At 41.3% G+C, this 17374-nt stretch overlaps 1 protein-coding gene across 9 annotated transcripts in view; it reads left to right on the top strand.

Moving 5' to 3' along the window:
• The window catches only part of ENPP2 (ectonucleotide pyrophosphatase/phosphodiesterase 2), a 55271-nt gene extending 38623 nt beyond the window's left edge, over positions 1-16648 (top strand). For 6 of the 9 annotated variants that reach the window (XM_065627481.1, XM_065627485.1, XM_065627483.1 and 3 more), the window contains 11 exons: positions 441-568; positions 2652-2739; positions 2880-2967; positions 3651-3823; positions 4109-4160; positions 5352-5488; positions 5981-6116; positions 7323-7400; positions 10161-10293; positions 10911-11067; positions 16054-16648. In XM_065627481.1, coding sequence (XP_065483553.1) covers positions 441-568; positions 2652-2739; positions 2880-2967; positions 3651-3823; positions 4109-4160; positions 5352-5488; positions 5981-6116; positions 7323-7400; positions 10161-10293; positions 10911-11067; positions 16054-16224 — 1341 coding nt within the window. In that variant the 3' untranslated portion in view covers positions 16225-16648. The remainder of the gene's footprint in view (positions 1-440; positions 569-2651; positions 2740-2879; positions 2968-3650; positions 3824-4108; positions 4161-5351; positions 5489-5980; positions 6117-7322; positions 7401-10160; positions 10294-10910; positions 11068-16053) is intronic. The other 3 variants (XM_065627477.1, XM_065627484.1, XM_065627479.1) reach the window with 1 other exon arrangement.
• The last annotated feature ends 726 nt before the right edge of the window (positions 16649-17374 follow it).

Raw genomic sequence — 17374 nt, 5'->3', positions numbered from 1 at the left:
CCTTGCTTTTAAAGGGAAAAAAAATGTTTAAAATAAAAGCTGATTTAAAAAAAAAATATATAAAAATTTGTAACCAGATGGCTTTAAATATATCTGCAGACAAGATGTAGTTTGAGCATTCAGCTTTCCTCTGAAATTTAAGCTTTGGTCCAGTATAGAATAAAATGCATCTGTGAGCTAAGTAAGTGCGATGTTTTGCACGATGCTTTCAAAAGACTGTCATGAGAATTAAGCTTTCCAAATATATCTTTGAATGACTCCCCAGGCCCTGGTTTTACGCAAATACTGCACAGAAAGGCCTGGCCCATGTACTCGAGATGTACACTTTGTCTTCAAGACATCGTCAGTAATGACCATAACAGCTTGATTTCTGTAATTCAAGGTTTATGCCTGTCTCAGCTAACTGACAGCAGTGTTGTTTGTAACCATTTATTTTCCAGTGTAGAAAGCCAGACCAGCACTTCAAGCCCTACTTGAAACAGCACCTGCCTAAACGCTTGCACTACGCTTACAACCGAAGAATTGAGGATGTCCATTTACTGGTGGATCGCAAATGGCATGTGGCGAGGTAAACTTTTGCTTTTGCTTCCATCCTGATTTTTCAGCCTTTTTTTTTTGTTGTTCTGAGGAAGCGAGACACCCATGTGTCGGCATCCTGCTCTTATACCCTGTGAGCAAGAGGAGTTTTGAACTCCTGGTGCGGTTCAATCACTTTTCGTGCAGGGGCATGTGATTCCAAACACAAAATTGTTTGGGAAAAACAGCAGCTGGATAGAGGGTAGAAACCCAGACTGGTTTCTTCAAGCAGTTGCATGGGTTTTGATTGACTAGCTCAAGTACAGGAGCTGATAAGCTTTTTTAATGACGTGCAAGCATATTCCAACCAGGAAGCAGGGAATATGAGAGGAAGGAGAAGGCACACGTGACCACGGCATGTTAGGGAACAAGAGGCTGCATGGATGCCATGGGTGAATGGAAAGAAAATGGAGATATTCGCAGAGTGGGTGAACGCCCGAGAACGTGTAGAAGGGTATAGCAGGGTGGACATCAAAGTGCCAGCAGAATATTGTGTTGCAAAGCAAATCCACAGAAAACCAGGATGCTTTAGCTCAGAAAAAACCCTGGTTTGGGTTGTTCTTCCACATACGTCTCTGAATTTTCAGTAATAAAATATGGGTAATTTTTAATATTCTTAGCTAAAAATTGAGCGAGGAAAAACAAGTTGGCACATAAATGTATAGAGTGAACAGGAGATGTGTAACCTTTGTTTATGAGTTGTGTATCCCTTTCTGGTTCAATATATATTCTTTTTCTTGCTTGGGTCTTCCAACACGTTGTGTATTACAGTATGAGAATGGCTGGGTCTTTATGCATAAAGCTGACTCTGGTTCTTGGAAGATGACACAGCTTTTGGCTCATGGTAGTCTGTTACGAGCTTTAAATTATAGTATGCTTTTTTGCCTGTATAGCTGCCAGGCAAACACACGGTGTGTTGTAAGTGCTTTCTAACATCTGTGCTTATCTTTCTGTGAATTATGCAAGGATCACCCTGCTGAAGCAGTGAAAGAGAATCCCCAGTTGCTTTCTCGCATAACTCCACAAGCTGGCTGGCTGGTTGCCTCATACAGTTTCTGTGGCTTGAGTTTTCAAAGAATCATACTCTGAGTTTTAAGGCCTATAAAAGTTTTAGTTTTAAGCATTTTACTGGAACTGATGGGATATGGCCCAAGTTGATTTACATTTAGTAATTTCTTATTAATTACATCAGACTTTCTTTGGCTTATTAGTTCATTTTCTGTAATCTCATTCACCAATAATATGTTTGGTAATGTAATTCATTGTATATTCACAGCCAGGAGAATGGTAGTTACAGACCTGATTGCTGTAACTCTAGTAATTTGCAAGGCTAGAATCAAACTTTGGCTGAGCATCATTTTATTGCAGATGAAGAAATTAACTTGTAGGATAATCTGGTCCACTGCGTGTATTGCCTGCACATGGCCCTCATAAAACTGTAAAAAAGTACTCTGGAACAAGCTGGTACTATGACACGATACTTATTTTTCCACATATTTTCTTAAAAAAATACTCAGAAACAAGCTGATAATTAGCATTCCTATGATACAGCATGTATTTTCTCAGCTATTTGTCTTCATTGCAATCTTTATCTTTTCCCTCCAGCTTTGTTTCTGCTCCCTATTTTTTGTTTGTTTGTTTGTTTATTGGGTGGAAGGCAAACAGGTGAAAGCACTTTGCAGCATTGTATGACATTTGCAGCATTGTAATATCACAAAAGCGCTTTCTTAGAACCCTCTTTTGGCCTTTTGAGGATTGGAATAGTGCGGTCCAAAATATCTCCCGTCTGTAGGAGATGATGTGATATGAGAAAGTCCGAGAAAATAAATAAATAGATGTTAAGGTTGTTATCAGTGAGTAACAGCTGGCCCTTAAGATTGCACCCTCTTATAGTGAGAGGAGAGGGAGAAACCCTGGGGTTGTTGGATGAGCCTCTTGTCCCTACCACTGCTAATTAAGAAAGATGAGCAATGCACTGGTTTGTGACCTTATCCCTCCTACCTGCAAAGTACATTGCCTGGTCAGCCACCATACCTACACCTTTGAGGAAATTTTCTAATATCATTTCAATTTAGGAAAGCTGTGGATGTCTACAAGAAACCAACAGGAAAATGTTTCTTCCATGGAGACCATGGCTATGACAACAAGATAAACAGCATGCAGGTATGAGCAATGCAGTAACCTTTGTGGGAGGGTCATTGAAGGCAGAAGAAATTGGAAGTCTCTAAAATGTCAATATTCACTGAAAAAAACCCCTACTTATTAATGATTTTCTTTGTGTTCTTGTCTCTCTTATTTTTAAGACTGTCTTTATAGGTTATGGGCCTACATTCAAATACAAGACCAAAGTACCTCCTTTTGAAAATATTGAACTTTACAACGTCATGTGTGGTAAGCTATCTGCTTGAGGCGTTGTAAGAGAAACACTCCGTTTTAGATAGCAGGGTTTTGTTTGGGTACCCTTGAGCTCATACCCTGACTTCCAGCATCCTTTCTCCAGTCCCCCCTTCCCAAGCCCTTGCCTTTTGGCTAGGAGGGCTGAAGACACTTCTCAGGTGCCTCAGCTTGTTCTACTCCAGCAGCTGACCAGTAAAGGCCATTACCACGGTTTTGCTGTGAGTGCCTTGGCAGAGACCAAATATGCACCACAACAGTGTCATGTCCACACCTCATTAGTTTAGGAAGGAAGTTTCTGTTCAGAGACTGCTTCTGTACCTGCATGTCTCATGGAGCATCTGTAAAGCAGGTGATGAATAACACTGTTCCAGGTGGCTAGCGTAAGGTCAAGACATTGACTGTAGGTTTGCACTGGAAGCTGCAGAAGTAGTTATAAAAAACCTGTTTTCTAGTGCCTTCATGCAAATTAACCTTTTTGTCATAAAGGCTACCATACTATTCAGGCAGCATGTGCAATTTTATGATTTGGACAAAACGTTAGTATTTTTGCTATATTAAAAGCATTCATTAACATATCGTCGGTGTAAACAGTATTGCAAATAAATGTCTTAGGTTAGTAGAGATGCTGCTGAATACATTTGCCATCTAATCGTCATTCGTCTTTGGTGGTTCCATAGATCTGCTTGGATTGAAACCTGCTCCTAATAATGGCACCCACGGAAGTTTAAATCACTTGCTGAGAGCCAATATTTATAAACCAACTGTGCCCGATGAAGTTGCTAAACCACTCTATCCTGTCGCTCTACCTTCTGCATCTGATTTTGATATAGGATGTACATGTGATGATAAGGTAGGTCTTTAGGGTCTGCTGATGCTTCCACGATTAGAAATAGTTGCCTAGTAAAGTTGTAGGGTTTTTGTCTATTTTGAGAGGACCTGATCTGTTAGAATTCCCCAGATCCTTCCTGTGAAGTGTTTGCACCCTTTTGGAACAATTATGGCTTTTTGTAAAACAGGAAACAAAAAAAATTGTGGTTGTTTTATAGTACTAGTTTTGTTTTGCTAGATGCCTAGTAAAACAAGATGTCAGAATGCTCCAGTGATTCTAATCTTGTTCCTTTTTTCTGTTCTTGAGAAGAACAAGTTGGATGAACTTAACAAGCGCTTTCATGTCAAGGGAACGGAAGGTAAGAGCCTGGTGCCTCAGTTAATAAAAGCTACTTTTGTTTTCTTTTGCAAGTTACTACTGCTGTATTTTATGGCAGGCTGTAGCACCCATTCTTGGACCTTCCTGCCTTTAGTTGGTAATTGCCTTCTCCCTCATGCTACTTCATGCATATTTAGCTGAAGTTATTCATGTGCAGGAGAAAAAGATGACTTAAGCTTCACTCAAATAAAGCAAGTTTATCATCTTTGTGCTTAAACAAGGCTTTTCCTACTTTTCTTTATTGTGTCCTACAAAAATATCCTCTATTTGGACTCAAACACCAGTAAAACATGCCCTTTTCTTTCAGGTTATGTGCCTATCTGTGAGCAGTGTTAGGCCACTTTCCTTGTTTCTGTGTTTTGATTTCCAAAAGCGAGACAAGCCTGTCTGCCAAATGGTTATCAAAATCAATGAACCATGCAGCACAATGCAAGATTAGACAGGAAATCTATTTTTCTTCTATTCTTTCAATGATGTTTTTGCCTTTTTATAAACAAGCTTGTCAGGGGTATCTAAGGACATTTAGCCATAACATATCACCAAGACAGAAAAAAAGCAAGTATTGGAGAGCTGGGGGTGTCTTTTTGTAGCCGAATTTAGGAAAAGGGTTTGTTTGTATGTTTGTTTTCTTTGATAATACTGACAGAAAATAGCACGTCAGTCTTCAAAACATCATTTGTATTGGAAAAGTGGAAAAAAAAACTTTTTTAGTGAGCGAGCACTTCTGCCTCCCTTTTGAGAGGGACGTTACAAAAAAGCATAGGAAGGAGAGAGAGTCTGGAGAAGAGTGGCAGGAGTGACGGGATAGGGGCAGATTTAAAGCTACAATAAAAGTGCTTATTGCCTCATATGTGACTGAAATGTGGACACAAAGATCCTCGTGGAGTCTCCTGTGGCTGGAGAAACACCCTGTCTCCATGCTATGAACCAACGAGCTTTCAAGTGCAGAAGGGACTTTTAGCCTCCAAGTGGGTTGTGAGCTTGGAAGGTGGATCCCAGGCAAAACTATTGAAAACTACTGAAAATATTGCTGCTCTCTCTGTTACAAGATTCCCTTAGCAGTTACTCAGTCAGTATCTCATTAAGGATCACTGTAGTACCGGCATGTATTACTTTTTCATCTTTAAGGGTTTCGGTGGTCAATGTAAATGTAATTTCTTCTGATCTGTAGAGAAGCATCTTCTATATGGGCGCCCCGCAGTACTGTACCGCACAAAATACAACATCTTGCATCACCATGACTTTGAAAGTGGCTACAGTGAAACATTCCTGATGCCTCTCTGGACGTCCTTCACTGTTTCCAAACAGGTCAGTGCGGTCTTTGCTCTTGAAAAAGTGCTTAAGAAATCCTGAGCAAACCTGTTCATTACTTGTATTCTTAAAGTCCTAAAATTCCCCTTCTTCAAGCAGATTTTTCCCACCAGAAATTATGTCAAGTGCCATTGTAAAAAATGCCAAAATCCTTTTTTCTTCCTTCAGGAGAGAAGAGTTTTAAGGCAGAAGGATGGTATATTTCTTTTCCTGTTTTCATTTGCTTTTTAAGTTTTGCTTGATGGGAGTTTGTTTTATTATGACGGAGTAATCAGTTACTTCATTTGAATTTTTTTGCTTGATGATGTCAGCTACCTGAAGGAGGGGATCTGCAGCAGATACAGGAACAGGATTTCATTGTACAGCTAGGTGGCTTATTTTACTCCCTACAAGGCTTTCCATGTAATCCGTTGACTGTATGAAACCATTTTCTTTTAGCCATAAATGCTGGAATTACTTTTCTTGTCATTTCTGTCCGTGTTAATGCAGGCAGAAGTCTCAGGTGTCCCCGAGCATCTGGCCAGCTGTGTGAGGCCCGACCTCCGCATTTCTCCAGGAAACAGTCAGAGCTGCGCAGCCTACAGAGGCGACAAACAGCTCTCCTATGGCTTCCTTTTCCCTCCTCGTAAGTTCAGATAGCTTTTTAATACCTAGAGGTTTTGTAATTTTATTTTTTCTTAGAGAAAATGTTAGGTATGAAACCCTCCCCCCACCAGATATAAACAGACTAAGGGTTTTTTTGCAATAGTTGGGAAAGAATATAGGTAGGAATGACTTAATTTCCCCCCACTGCAGAGTGATTTCTTCCTCCATGATGTCTTCTCCTCAGAGGGGCTGCTCCTGCACCAGTGTCACATGTGGGGCTCAAGGGGGTGGATACATTATTCTTGCTGAGGACCAAGGGCCCAATGCCACAAGTTGCCATCACGTCTTTGGTCCCTCCGCTCCACGAGAGATGCTCCAAAGCAGTGCCCTGCTTCATGCACCAAAACAGTGAAGGGTCCCAGTTTAGTTAATAAGAGTAAAGGTGAAAAATGAATCGCACAGATTCGAAGTACAAGCTGGAAGACAATCTTCGGAAGCCGGCCCTTTAAAGTCAGTGGATAGAGACGAGTTTATGTGAACTGGGAATCTAGTCAGAGTTTTTAATTTTGAATTCAACCAGCAGTATGATCAACATATATTTAATTTAAAAATCAAAATGAGACTCTTGCATACTGTAAACATTTCTGCCATCCTATAGAAATAGTGTTAGTATTAATAGAAAACCTGTGTGAATAAGTGTCCTCAATTGTCTTGGTGCAGTTACACTGGTTCAGTCTTGGAGCAATGATCTTCTGGGATTAGTAAATGTTCAAGAGACACAACTGTCTCACAATTGTGAACTGCATTGCTCTGCCTTCCTCACTCAGTGACTGAAATATTTTATAGTGGATTTATGATATGGAATTTCTGGTGCAGAGGCTTGCTCACAACTAGAAGATAATCCCGCACTCTTCTCCCTATAAATTGTTTGGCTCTTTTGTAAAAGCCTGCAGAGCGGCTCTCTGACTTTTGAGATTGCAAAAATTGATGAGCTATAAAAATATTTTGAACTGATTGATAGTTGAAGCAAAGATGAAATCCTCACTTTACATGTTCAGCTGTCACATTAAAGACTAATTTTATGCATATAATGTACACTTCTCAATATAGCATTCAGATTGCTGTTTAGATGACAGTATTCCCTTTGGACAGTATTCCCTCTGAAGCCATTTTTCAAAACATTTTTATATTATTTGAATTTCTGATATTTCACATTATTAACATTTTTCTTTTTTATTGTTTTCAGAATTAAGTTCCTCTGCAGAAGCAAAATATGATGCTTTTCTAATAACAAATATCATTCCAATGTATCCTGCTTTCAAAAGTAAGTGCCCTTTCAGTGGCTTTACTTGTCTTTCCCAACATATGTGTGTTGTGATTTGGTTTGGTTTTTTGGTTTTTTTTGTTTTGTTTGTTTGTTTGTTTGTTTAATATGTATGTTGGACTATGGAATGAACTGATGGGAGAAGTTTGGAACATAAAGTTCAGTTACCTGTAGCCAGCAGATAATACACATGGACACCAATTCCAGGTATGGGCAAGCAAAATACCACAAGAAAAGCTTAAGTTTTTAGAAAGGTTTATTTTCCTTGGTGCCTGGCTAAGATAAGAGCACAGACATGCTGTAGTTCAGCAGTTTTGCTTCATGCCACAGTAATGCAGTTTGTACAAGATCATTCAGGTTTTCTTGTCTGTAGCCCAAGCTGGTGCAAAACATACTTGGGCAACATGGTTTTGCTTCTCAATAAACCACCTGGGAGCATGTACAAGCCTGGAATGTGCACTTAGCATGTTGTTGCAGTTCAGGAATGAGTGATTATTTTTGATTTTTCTATCCATGCCCTTAGAGAGAGACCAAACATATTTATTACCTATAAAGAAAAAGGAAGAGGAAACCAATTTATGGAAGATGAGGAATGACTTAAACCTAGCTGAAGATTTCAATGCTGCAGGGATATAGCATTAACATTTCTTTTGTCTGCACATCCCTTTTCTCTCTAGTTTTGCCAAGAGGTAGGAAAACCATCAGACTATTCTGGTGGCAATTTTGCCTTGGCAAGAATTGAGAAGACTTGGAAGAATCTCAAGAGCCTGTTCTTGTGAGATTTCCAATTCAGATTTTAGGCCAGAGAGGTTTGGATAAACATCAAAGCCTATGGGAGTCTTTTTCTTTTTAACCAGAAAAGAGCATTTTTAACTGAAAAACCTCTTGAGTAGGAACAAGTGGTGATGTTTGCTGGAAATTTGAGCAAAGACACTTAACTGATTACAGACTACAAAATTATTGGGGATTTCCCACTCTCAAATCACTTCATAAAAATGCTCTTCATGCTAATGCTAGTCTAAGCAAATTAGCTGAGATGCTAATCATAGGAGAACAACCCACCAGCAGCAGCTCATTTTGCCTAGTGGCCTTCCTCTTCATCACAAGCAGATGAAGGATTCCCTGAGAACAAATGCTGGAACTAATATAATTCCTAGGGAATTATGAACCACTGCGTGTGTGCAGGTTGCAATGCTGAGAGCTGATTATAAGCTCATTATACAACGTTTTTGCCACAACAGGGAAAATCAAAGGTGGCAGTTTTATGCTATGTTGGCTTTGGTGACAGTGCTGGCTGCACAGGTCCCCTCCTCTGCTTTGTTTTTCTAATTCGCTATCCCATCCCCCAGGCAATAATTCGGTACCCGTCTTTCCTGTAGTGAGTCTGGCTTACGCAGCTCCTGCTTTGCTGGAGCTGCAGGATGATGCCCCTGGGCTGCCCCCCCTTGCACTGGCAGTGAGAACTGGAGCGGGGAACTGATTCATCTGGAAAACTCAGAGGGGAAAACAAACAAAACCCAAACAAACACAAAAATCCAAACCCACTTTCCTTTTTGGGCAGTTTTTATTGTTTAAGGCTGATGCACTGGAGGAGCAAGCAGCTGGAAGAGTGGTACTTATGGCCAAGTGGTTACCGCAGCTGAGGTTCTTGTTTGACCATTGCTTGTGGGGCAGGGAGTTCGTGTGGCACTGAGCAGCCTTAGGACAAGGAGCTCTGGGGAACTTGCTGAGGCTGGTGTTGCCCTCAGTGTCAGGGAACCATGGCCTTGACTGCCTGAGCTAGCCAGACAAAAGTCAACTTTTTACAAGTCTGAGATTTTTTTATTACACACAATTCTATTAGTGTTAAAATTAACAACAAAAACCCCCAAACAAACAAAAAACCAAACCAAAACAACAAAAACCCAACAAACCAACCCGCCTCCCAAAAAAACCCCACAAAAACCCCCAAACAAACAAAATCCCACTAAAAAAGAAAAACAAAAAAAACCCCCAAACAAACAAAAACCAATACTACCCCACACACACACCAGAAAGAGAACGATGTAACTAGAGATAGCAGTGTATTTCCCATCTCTGCAAGTATCTTGTTAAGGTTGACTAAGGCACGGTGGAAGAAAGTGTGTCATGCTCTTCCCAAAAGTTGCTGTGATGAGGTGCCATGCCATAATTTGGTTATCCTTGAGAGCACCTAATTTAAAAGTCAGACATTTAATGAGGATTTAACTAGAAGAATACAACCTTCGAATTTCCCTTTCTTTTAAAATGTTTGGGTTTCGCTTTTAGTCATGGTGCTGTTTCCTTTATAGAATTAAAAAAAAAAAATAAATAAAAAACCAAAACAAAATCCACAACACCACCATAGCACCATTCCCTGTAACTAGATAAGAAAGACAAAGGAAGTGTTTACAGGGACATCAAAAGCGTGTGAATAGCTGTTTCTACTGCTTGGTGAGGGAACAGCAGGCTCTCTGTGCAATGTCTATGGCAATGCCAGCCTGGGAGTGGTACCGTGCATTTCCTTTATCACTGCTTGGGGGGGAAAAAATCAACCGTCTGAATAGGCTTTATTGACCAAACTGAATGAAGCTGCAGTAAATCTGTAATTCTTAGTCTTCAATTTCCCCTACCGTCGTGTGAATGATGTCCACTGGATTTTTATTTTCAGGAAAAAAAAAGAAGTTTATAATCTTAACATGTTTTGACTTAGCCTTTTTTTTCTTTCTTTTTTTTTTCTTTTTTTTTTTCTTCCCCGTACAGAGGTATGGAACTATTTCCAGAGGGTTTTGGTGAAGAGATATGCCACTGAACGAAACGGAGTCAATGTTATAAGTGGGCCAATCTTTGACTATGACTATGATGGTTTACATGACACACCCGACAAAATAAAACAGTAAGAGTTTGTATTTAAATTGGTTTGCTGTTGCTTCTCTTAACAGCAGCTTTATCTTAATTAATTGCCTGCATATTGTTCGATTTTTGGGAGGATATATAATTTTCTCTTTCTAAAATTGTTGTTCATCAAGACTGAATGCTCCTGTAGGTAGGACAGTGGTAAAAAATAAGAAAATAGCAATTCAGCAGGTTACTGTTCACCTTGACTTTAGAAGTAAATATTCATTCATCCTTGAGATGAAGCTGAATCATGTTCCAAATAATTTATTTTCTCTAAAATTCTCCAGAACTTAGAAGCTGACAACTGGATACCAGAGCAAACCACAGCAATGTTATTGAGTTAGGTACTCAAGTCTTTCATTAATTCAGTAATGCATTCTCTCTATGTCTCTGAACTGAAGAAGCCTTTCAGCACTGCTGTGTGGTATTGCTATAGCACAATGTCAAAACATGAGCTAATTGAATGCTCATTTTCAGAGCGTGTGTAGGAATCAAACACATCTCAACAACATACGCGCATCCTCACACGTAGGGGAGGAAAAACCACGCTGTTTGTGAAACCTTCTTCTGGACAGGCTTATCCTTTGTGGATAAACACTTGCTTTATTCCCCCAGGTTTGTGGAAGGCAGCGCCATCCCCGTTCCTACTCATTACTATGCCATCATAACCAGCTGCTTAGATTTCACTCAGCCAGCCGACAAGTGTGATGGACCACTCTCCGTTCTCTCGTATATCCTTCCCCATCGGCCTGACAACGATGAGAGCTGCAATGTAAGTTCTGCTGCACTACTGTGGCCCTGTGGTAAATATATCCCTGGGGCGTGTGAAACCCCATTGCTATTAGATGCTTGTGCTCTCTGATGTCTTCAATGAAAGCGCAGAGTATTGACTCTAGAAACTATCATGTTCAACTCATTTGACAAAAGCACTCCTCCATGATATCAGAGAAAATATGGAAGTAATGGGAGTATTCCTGCACTTGAAATTGTCTGGGAGAACTGACATACAGTAGGTTGGCAGTAAACAACCTGTAGGCTTCTGTGTTTTGGCAGACCCTGTCAGTATAACCTCAGACCAGATTGAGGGGAGGTTGTCTGTGTAGACGCATTGTGCTGGCAGCCAGCCTGATGTTTTTATTGAGGACTGTTTCCATATGCAGGTACAATATAGTCTGTCTGTTATGGCAATCTTAGTGCATCAGACAGCACATCCAACCCACACAGTATTAAAACTATATGCTAAAACCTGCTGAGGGTAGGGTGCCAGCTCTTGCTGTTTCCAGCACGTCTTGATCCAAGGGAGAAGTTTGGATTCTTATTAACAGAGATGACCAGACACCCTCCTGGTTCCTTTCCTATCTTCTTTCAGGATGCAAGATCCTATAGCATAAGAATCTTGGTGAAGTACAAATGCTTGGGTCTGGTCAGCACTGCAGAAAGTAACACGCATGCTTGTCAGCTGATGGTGCGGCAGGAGAGCGGTTGGGTCCCCACTGGCGCTCTGCAGGGACAGCAGTCCCCAGGCAGCTCTGCTGAGACTTGTCCTTCCGCCTGAACTTGTTCTCCCATTACACAGCTGTGCAGATTCCTGCACACAGACGCTTCACTATAGGCTGCCAGGAGACTGTTTCCTGAATGAACGCATTAATATTATGAATTTTGTATTGGCACAAAAAGTTAAGACTCCTGTTCCAGCTACAGGCAGAAATAGTCATTCCAGCTCTGCACACAATTCACCTGGAACGCTGTCTCTTTCTCATTCATCAAACATCGCCTGCTTTCAGGTCCCACTTTTTAAAACCACGTTTTTGGAGCAGTATCTGTCTCTCTTAAGCAGGTCTGGCTTCCCCTTGTTTAGGCTCTTAACTGCTTTGGGCAGGGATGTCTTCCACCGGAGGTCTTGGAAAGTCCTACCTATATTTCATCGTGGTTTTTCTCTGGACTGCTTTCCTCTGAATCAAGGTCCAGCTGGTGATCTGGAAGTTACTAATCTGGCAGTTATTAGTGCCTCTGTCCTTGTATCACTGCCCATATGTAATTTTATGACAAAGTCAATTTTATTCCTCCCTATATTGTATGTCACGGTCCTCTTAAACAGCTGAAATCTTTCTTCAGAGCTACTTAGAATAACAGCCTCTTTTACTCTTTGATTTCTTTTATTCCAACACAGGCTTCTTTTCTCTGTAGGTCATGCTAGTTACGATGTGTTTACTTACAGTTCTGGGATGAACTTCAGTGCTACGACAAGGTATCAGCAGATACTGGTCTATGGTTTTTACACAGCAAAGAACCTCTCCAAAAATATTTAAATGTACCTCTTGAATGAAAATACAGTTAGGTAAAATTTTGCCATTCAAATGCAGTGTCAGTCTTACTTTTGCACATGGTGTTCCATCATATTGGTTCAAATAACTGATTGTGTAAAACCTCACGTACTTCATGGACGAAATGCATGGGATAATATAAGAATTTTTCCTTAACCTCTCCACAGATTTCTTTTAAGATCTGTAGAAACATTAACTTTTCCCCCCACTCTGCTCTTGTTGCACACACTTCCTCTCTCTTCATATGGCTGTTGGAGAACACCACTGCTCTTCTCATTTGAATATGTTCTATTTCCAAACTGTGTTTATTCATGGTGAGGTTATACCCATTTGTTCTTGTGTCAACATTTTTCTATGGCTTAAATAGTCCTTCACTGGGCTTCTTCAGGATTTACCCTAGTGATGATTTATGATGATTCTCAAGGCATATACTTCTCTCTATTCATGGGAGACCCAGGATTTTTTGCATTTCTTGTAAAAGAGGGTGAGCATTTTAGTAGCCTTTGTATGCATCTGTTCTGGTCTGGAACATGAGTGAGACAAAGTACTCCAGCTGAGATCTCAAAATAAAAATGGGTTTCTTTCCACTGAACTCAACTCCTCTGATACTACGTAGGATTTGATTTTTCCACAGCTGGGTTATAATGGTGGCTCACAATCACGCACAAAACAGTACACCCAGGTCCTTCTCTTCTATCTGCTGTTTCACCTAGAGGAGGTCCCAGCTTACCAGAAATTTTGCCATCAATGTGAATAACCCAGTTTCATACTATAGCAGGGACTCCCCCATCTGCATCCTCCAGTATGCTATTCCGGTCTTCCTCTGTGTTCACAGGAGCTCCCAAGCATGTACAAAGACATTACACAAAATCCTTTCCAAGACCAAAGCTGTGGGAACCCTGCTAGAAACTTCCTCCACACCAGTATTTTCCCTTTCAGCAAAACCTTTACATTTCTCTTTTAATAAGCGAGTTCCTCACCCACCTGTTTATACTCTGATCACGTTCAGTTTTCCAGCTAATAATTTGATATCCAGAGAGATTCTTGTACATAATACATAGTGTCCAGAAGAGGGCTATGAAGTTGGTGAAGGGTTTGGAGAGGAAACTGTATGAGGAGCAGCTAAAGTCCCTTGGTTTGTTCAGCCTGGAGAAGAGGAGACTGAGGGGAGACCTCATGGCGGTTACAGCTTCCTCACAACGGGAGGAGGAGGGGTAGGCACAGAGCCCGAGGGAATGTCAGGAAGATGTGCCGGAGGAGGTTTAGGCTGGACATTAGAAAAGGTTCTTCCCCCAGAGGTGCTGGACACTGGAACAGGCTCCCCAGGGAGGTGTCCCGGCCCCAGCCTGACAGTGTTCAAGAAGAGACTGGACAAGGCCCTCAGACACACGGTGTGAGCTGTGGGGTTGTCCTGTGCAGGGACAGGAGCTGGACTCGATGATCCCTGTGGGTCCCTTCCAACTCAGGACTGAGGACATTCTATAATATGTGGTATCTTTTCCAGTGGATTTTAGGTTAGCCTCCTAATTGATTGCCTGTTTCTATTTACCTGCATGTTTTCTACTGTTTTTTCCTTTTACGACTCACTGTGCTTTTGAGGTGAGACTAACCATCACAGATAGATAAAACAATCATTTTAAATGTATACACTTCATTTGTCATGCTGCAGTACTATAATAACATGGTAGCTGATCACTGTGTTTAAAATCTTTGCTGCTGGACCTGAGATTTCATGGACCAATTGTGGAATGGAAAAACTAAAACCTAGATCAGTGGATTGATTTTCTGGGGTCATGCAAATGCTGTCTTGCTGGACTTGGCTTAAAAGCAACCTCACAGTCTTGTGATATATTCATGTTGCAGATCTTTCGCACACTCTTAGGAGTCCTCCTTATATTCAAAACCTGAGCTCTGTAAAATACAGATTTCCTGCTAAGAAGGAAGACTTGAAGACAAAATAAATGTCACAGTGGTTGCATTTGCAGTAACAGCTCTGCTGAGGCCTGTTTGCAGAGTAGCAGCCTGATCACCAGGCTGAAGGCTGAGCTGGAGGCTTCCAACAGCCGCGGTGTTCCTGGAGCATGGCACAATCCCTTCTCTTCCCTCTTAATTGGCATCTTTCTTTTTGTGTTCCAGACCTAGTTTTGGACCTCAGGTTTCTAGCGACCTGGAGAGGGAAGTCAGTTTGGAGCTGAAAAGCTTCAAAACAGACAATTGCTGACTGGGTCATGGACCTTTGCTGTAGAGCGGCCAGCTGTGACCTAGCTGGTACTTGATGTCCTCTCTGTACAAACGATCACGCTCACCCACCTGGCCCTTGCGGGGTGACCCACAGCCTGGTCTGTGGCATATCTACTGCACTGGGTAGGCTCTGGCATTGCTGAAGCTTAGTCTTGAAGGGTGAGAGGATCTCTTTGTAGAAGGACCTGGCTGAGACAGTCAGAAAGGGGCTCATTTTCATAAGCAAGCTCAGAAATAGAGTTTTATCAGTCAGATTTTTAAGATACATGGGATCCAAATGTCTGGAGGCACAACCTTGCTTTCCTAACTTGCTTCCCTGACAGTGGTGTAGATGTACCAACCTGAGGGGCCAAAGGGACAAAAGTCCTGTTTGCTCTGTCCTTTTCCCATGTCCGCTCCCTGCCGTGCAGTCCCAGGGTTGGCCGCAATGCTCATGGGACTTGTCACTGGGCTGGTTAATGCACTCAAACAGCCAGGAACTGCAGCGTTTTGCTGGTCTGATTTTCTGGTGTGTCAGTGAGTTACAAGGCGTACAGCAGCAATTACTCTGGCAGCATCATATTTTTTTTTCCTCCCCCTCGCTAATTGGGAAGTGCTTAGTGAAAGTCTTTTTTCTGTCAGTGGATAACATGTATATTCCGATAATAGGATTTTACAGGTACCAACATATACCATAGTTCCAACTGTGTAATGAACTGTAATGGTCTCCCGACAGTAAAGTGGAAAGATAAAAATAATGTGTTAGATAAGGTGCTGGTCAGATGAGAAAAACATGCAGGGGTAGGGTTCAAAGCTACACAGCCTAGAGCTTGGGCTCTCATAATACACAGCTGATTAATATGGAGCTCTTTCTGTGAGAATAAAAAAGTATGTAGTGACCAATGGATTTTCTAAAAGCATATGGCTGTTCTTCTGAAACACCTGCAACATAGGGCCAGCTTTTCGCAGATGACTTTGGTGATTTTCTCAACCCCATCCTAAACTGGGTCCCAAAATAAAACTGCAGGAATCATCTTGCATGTTAAGTTTAAAATCTGTTTTCGTGGAACTTGTTTACCTTAGTCGTTCTTGAGTAGGGCACAGAAATTGTTCAAATGGACCCAACCTTTAGAAAAGTTGCATTTGCTTTCAGAGCTGACTTTTGACATGACATGTTATGAAACTTTTGGTTGGTTTTTTTTTTTACATTTCAGAGCTTGGAGGATGAATCAAAGTGGGTTGAAGATCTTCTGAAGATGCACACTGCGCGTGTGCGTGACATTGAACAGCTCACAAGCTTGGACTTCTTCCGAAAGACCAGTCGCAGCTACACAGAAATCCTCTCCCTAAAGACATACCTTCATACATTTGAAAGTGAAATTTAGCTTTCTAACCTTACTCAGTGCATCCTTTTATTCAACCGGTGTATATTTTTATATTGTTTTTATATTTATTAATTTGAAACCAGGACATTAAAAATATTAGTATTTTAATCCTGTATCAAATCTTAAATATTAAACCCTTGTGCCATTTGTTTTGTTTCTCTAATGTTTAATGTAGGTATGTCTCTTGGTTTATTTAGTATCGCTTGTAATACTGCAGCTTGAGTCCTTACTCCAAGCTTTTAAGTGGTGCTGCAGGATTTGGTACATGCATCAAGGAAATATTAATTTCCCATGCTCCTTTACCACACTTGTAGTCCTGTACTGTGTATCAAAATACTGAACATGTAAAATTACATTCATTTACTGTTAACTATGTGACAGACATATTTAAACCCTATAGACAAATAGCATCTTAAATATAATAAACCACACATTCAGTTTTTTTAATGTGTTTTGATTTCCTTTCACAGGGACATTCAGAGGGACTTGCAGGCAGCTGAGTGCTGCCAGATCTCTCTTATTCACTGGGCAGAGCCCTTTTCAAGAGCTGAGGTTTGCTGCTAAGAGGACCACCCGGTGCCCTGCCCAGGTACCCAGCAGTGACACCATCAGACAGACACCCAGAGTAGTCATTACGGGTTAGGCTTTGCCACAGGGGCAGACCTGTGAGGGGAGGTTGGTTGGTATCATAAGCTACCAGGGGTACCCAATACTTGAGGGCACTTGGCTTTGATCTGGAGCCATGGGAAGGATGTGAGGTGACAACATCTGCTGTCACCAGTCAGGCTGTGTCACATCCCTTCGCCACTGCTGCTGCCCTGGGCTGGTTCCTGGGAATCCCTGTTCCATCATCTTTTGCTTTGACTTTGAGGGAAGCTGAGGCAAGGCAGATGTTGATGGAGGTGACATTGCTAAACCCCCAGCAGTGGGCTTTTACCGGGGAGGAGAAAGTCTGACTTTCATAATCTTGTTCTAATGGCCAGAATTTGCAGTGTTTTCCCCTAATCTGAGTCTGAAGCTTAATCATAGAATCATTTTGGTCGGAAGAGACCCTCAAGATCATTGAGTCCAACCATAACCTAACTCTAACACTAAACCATGTCCCTAAGAACCTCATCTATGTGTCTTTCAAACCCCTCCAGGGATGGTG

Source organism: Caloenas nicobarica, chromosome 2, assembly GCF_036013445.1.
Source record: "Caloenas nicobarica isolate bCalNic1 chromosome 2, bCalNic1.hap1, whole genome shotgun sequence".
NCBI classification, from domain to species: Eukaryota; Metazoa; Chordata; class Aves; order Columbiformes; family Columbidae; genus Caloenas; species Caloenas nicobarica.
Note: the sequence above shows the minus strand (reverse complement) of the source record. Positions and strands in the feature narration are given on the sequence as shown.